This window comes from Mugil cephalus, chromosome 6, assembly GCF_022458985.1.
Source record: "Mugil cephalus isolate CIBA_MC_2020 chromosome 6, CIBA_Mcephalus_1.1, whole genome shotgun sequence".
Taxonomy (NCBI): domain Eukaryota; kingdom Metazoa; phylum Chordata; class Actinopteri; order Mugiliformes; family Mugilidae; genus Mugil; species Mugil cephalus.
The window spans coordinates 18,025,563-18,029,919 of record NC_061775.1 but is presented as its reverse complement, the minus strand read 5'-3'; the positions used below and the strand labels follow the sequence as shown (position 1 = coordinate 18,029,919).

At 36.6% G+C, this 4,357-nt stretch overlaps 1 protein-coding gene across 1 annotated transcript; it reads right to left on the bottom strand.

Annotated features, from left to right (window-relative positions):
• Positions 1 to 744: 744 nt before the first annotated feature.
• srek1ip1 (SREK1-interacting protein 1) lies at positions 745 to 3,880 on the bottom strand. Its single transcript, XM_047587250.1, has 5 exons — positions 3,747 to 3,880; positions 3,214 to 3,261; positions 2,334 to 2,498; positions 1,923 to 2,001; positions 745 to 1,619 (listed from the first exon to the last, which is right to left on the bottom strand). The coding sequence occupies exons 1-5, from the start codon at positions 3,757 to 3,759 to the stop codon at positions 1,385 to 1,387; spliced, it is 540 nt and encodes a 179-aa protein (XP_047443206.1). The 5' UTR covers positions 3,760 to 3,880; the 3' UTR covers positions 745 to 1,384.
• Between the last annotated feature and the right edge of the window lie 477 nt (positions 3,881 to 4,357).

Here is a 4,357-nt window from a genome sequence, read left to right as displayed (position 1 = left end):
TTTTTTCTTTTTTAAATCCCCTTCAAACATTTACTATAGGTAGTGAGATTGATGTTTGACAGGTGCCTCCTCCACTACGCAGCCAAGCCCAGGAGTGTTGTTATTCAGCAGCTTGTGACTATTCTTGATTATTTGGCAAATCAAATAAAGAGCGGGGAAGTTTTGTACAACTCTTAATCCTGTCTGTTTGTTTGCTTACCTCTATCACACATTATAAGGCAAGATGGACGGCGGTAACCTGAGGTGATTCATTTCTGCCTCGCAAGTGTTCACACTGCGACCACCAGGCGGAGTGAAAATACAGACCACAGGACAATGGGTGGGACAGGGAATTGTCTTTTATCTTTAAATGAAACTTCCTTTTTTGCTGCTTTCCCCTGACATTTTTTTTTTTTAAAATATTTTTGTGTTTATTTTGAGCTGTTTTTAAAGATTTATGTAAAAGCCTATTTGCAAGTTTGATTATGTGTAAGAGAAAAGAGCAAATATCACAGACGCTCAGCTTGAAATCTTTATCTTTAAAAAAAAAAAAAAAACTATTATTCAATTTATTAACAAATAATATTAGAATCGGGATCACTCAATCTCAGTCCTCTCGATTTCTCATTCAAAACATTTTAGGTGTGTTGCTGCCCCCTACCGGAAACAAGACTAGATTGCAAGTCCATTAACAGCGGTTTTGATCACTTTGCATCTTTACATTTATGTCATCATTTCATAAACGAAAAAGGAATGACACACTTATACAAATATATATTTTTATTGCAGCAGAAAAACCAAAGCTGTTCATCATTGTTCCCTAACCTGACACTTAAAAGTGTTTTAAATGTCCATGTTTTTTTTGTTTTTCTTTACAGAATATAAATGATTCAGTGAAAAAAAAAAAAAAATTGTCTGACAGTCACAATAGTAACAACTACACAGTCTTATCAGGAATATCTGAAAGATTTCACTGAGTTCAAGTTGTCGAAGTACAACACAATTTTTTGAGATTTTCTATACCGTAAAAAATAACCTTTTTAGTTACGTGGCCCAATTACTACAAACTTATTGGTACTGAAAAGCAAATGGGTGTTAAGACTGGCCAATGTTTCAGCCAACAGATATAATGCATCGTGACTCTTTTCACTTACTGGAGCAGAAATTAAAAAAACCTCCACTGATGGCTACCACTACACATCACTTAAAAACCTCTACACACAGGTCCAATGTGAAACACCCCTTGTTCAGTGTCCAGTTTGTAACTTCCAGTAATTGCTGATTTAAATCTTTGATGTGTACAGATGTAAGATGAGGTGCATTATTTAAACAATGTTACTGAAACATTTCTCTTGAGCTAGAAAATAAATATGCTGGATGTCCTGAAGCTGCACAGACAGTTGGTTCAGTCACTTTCTGAGGAATCACTGGAGCTGGAAGAGGAGGACGATTCGTGTTTCCTCTTCTTCTGTTTCTTTTTTTGATGTTTCCCGTGCTCCTTTTTGTTCTTTTTGCTTTTCTTCTTGTGGCTTTTTAATTTCTTTTTCTTCCTCCTCTCCTCTTCATCAGAAGACGAGCAGGACCTGCTGCGTTTCTTTTTCTTCTTTGGGGTCTCCTCGTCACTAGACGATGAATCAGATCTACGTCAAGGAGAAAGACTGGTTAGAATCAATAGGAAAGGGTAAAAATAACAATAACAAAACTCCCCTTAAGTTTCCTTACAGCTTGTTTCCTGACTTCCTAGATCACATAAGTATTCATAATCTAACTTTAACTACTGGTTAAATATCATTAGTATCAATAATGCTTTGTTTTTATACACAAATACAGACATTCAGTATTTCCATATTCAGACTGACCTGATGTCAAAAGACAAAACAAGTATAAAGACAGATTTACAGGTTTAGAGAAAAAAAAAACACATTAAGAATGTAACATTATACCTCTTTCGTGACTTCCTGTCTTTGCTTTTCTTTCGCTTTTGCTTCTTTTTTCTATCACGTTCGTAGTCATCATGGGAACCTACAAACAATTGGACATGGAAATCACTTTTACTTGGAAACAGCTGAAGTATCAGACAAAAGGATGACTAAGAGTACTAACGTCAAGCCACTGAGAGTGCTGCTGTACAATGGGGAAAATATTTTTAATGGGGTCTTACTCACTTTTAATCAACAGGCGTGAGAACAGAAAATTATTTTTGTCCCAGCTATTAGTTATGAGGCCACTTTGATTCAGTGTCCTTTACTTAAAATACTGAACATTTTATTATCATGTTCTCAAATTTGACATTATCTTACGAGATTATTTTAAAACGCCGGAGGAAAACAAGTTGTAGTTGAATGTCACCTGACCTTTCCGATGCTGGCCCCTTCGTACCAGCTTCTCATTGCGCTGAACTGCAGGCTCTTCGTCATCTTCGTCGCTCTCCTCGGTGCTGGTGCTGCTCACATCCAGGACGATGTCTTTCTGGGGGTCGACTCGAACAAAATTGCGGCACTCAAACGTTAAGTGGCCCGCTGACAAATGAAAGAGAGCATTCATGAAAGTCCTATGAGGGGAGCAGCTCCAAAATTTCATAATTTACGCCTAAAACCTTAATTCTTGAGACAGACATAAAGAAATAACTTATCATTGTCTCACTGATAAGAATTAGTTGAATATCCATAAATACACATATTTTTTTCTGAAACAAAGTAGGTTGGATAAAAAGATGTGAAGCCAACCAGGCATAACATTATGACCACGTTCCTAATATTGTGTAGGTCCCCCTTGTCGCAGGATGTTGCTGCTGGGGGCCTTTGGCCGCTGTGGGTTCAGGAGTCCGCTGTGGATCGGGCTTGTTCCAGCACATCCCAGATCTAGTTAATTTGGAGGCCAGGACAACACCAATGCAGTGCAATGTTTTTTTGAGTGGTTCCAAAACAGTTTGTCCTACTGCGGGATGGCTGGCACCAGCAAAACATGTCATTGCTTTGGGGTGGTCTGGTCTGGTCTGGGTGGTTATATGTCTAGGTAACATCCACACAAATGCCAAGTCCAAAAGTTTCCCAACAAGACATTGAATTGACACAAAATGATCAATACTTAAACCACTGATACTCCTATTAGTGGTTTTAATGTTGTGGCTGATCAGTGTATTTACCCAGTTTCATAGAGCAGCTTTTTCAACACCCACTTCTTCTTATTCTACTTCTTATTGAAATGCAACCTGTAGTTTAAAGCTTTACTTACGATATCCACATTTCTTGCACCCGGCCCTGATGTTGTCCTTATTAGGACCTGTAAGATAAAAATAAAATATATTTTTTCATTATGTTTGCGTGAATTAATATTATAGATTATAGAGGTCCAAATACAAGACTGTTATATTCATACGATATCATGCATGTACAGGGTTTTTTATTTTAGATGGTAATCTCTCGTTTAATTCACGTTAAAAGCATTTGGCACGTCTTCAAGTATTGCTCAATGATATCTTACAATATCTCACAATCAACTGCGAAAATAGCGGTGCATTCATTTGGCTTACTACAATACATTTTTGTAAAGTGAAAAAAAAAACAGCTACTTTTGTAAAAATATATTCTAAGTTTCTGGTTAGGAGCTGAAGGTTTATTTTAAAGGAAGAACATTAAGCTAACGTTCAGGTTAGCACCACTTTGCTCAACCGATGCTTCACTCTGGGAGCCATTGGATTTGCAGAGTACACCAAAAGATATATAAACAAGAAAATGTTTAAAACTTTACAAAAGTCAATTACGTACCCGGTACTGCCATTTCCCCTTCCACGATTAGGCCGGAAAGGTACCAAATTTATAAGTTTTAAATTTATTTTCTTTAAGCGCGAATGAGCCTAATTTCTGAAAGTGCTCACACGAAAATATCGTCGTCCGGAAACATTTGTTCTAGAAACTACTGGTTCCTCCTTTGTTGTTCTTAGACGCATGCGGGACAGATTGGTCGTCCTCTACCGCCACCCACTGGACGGGAGGCTGATGCAGGAGGCCACATTACAGTTTCTCTAAAATTATTTCTTTCACTAACAACATTGTCTGAATTCATTTTAAGCCGTCTAAAACAAAAACAAACAAACAAACAAAAAAAAAACACTCCAATGCTTCATTAGTATTTTGTGATCTGTAAATAATCCGTAATGAAGGAGATGTAGACTTGGATAGAATTTAATGATACACAAGGGAAATTACTTGGTCAGAGTTGCGCATAAAAGAAACATTCTTAAAAACCACAAGTAAAAAGAAATATAGAATGAAATAATATGAACATAAAATATAAGTATTATCTAGTAAAATAAAACAGAAAATAGTGTAGCCAAAAAATGCACCAAATTTCTTTTGAATAAATGTTCAAAAACAGT

What these genes read in the sequence shown, in the direction of transcription:
- srek1ip1 (XM_047587250.1), bottom strand. An exon ending in AAGGGGCCAGCATCGGAAAG is followed by an intron (nt 2,002 to 2,333) that starts GTCAGGTGACAT and finishes AATTGTTTGTAG; the next exon opens with GTTCCCATGATGACTACGAA. An exon ending in GACAGGAAGTCACGAAAGAG is followed by an intron (nt 1,620 to 1,922) that starts GTATAATGTTAC and finishes TCCTTGACGTAG; the next exon opens with ATCTGATTCATCGTCTAGTG.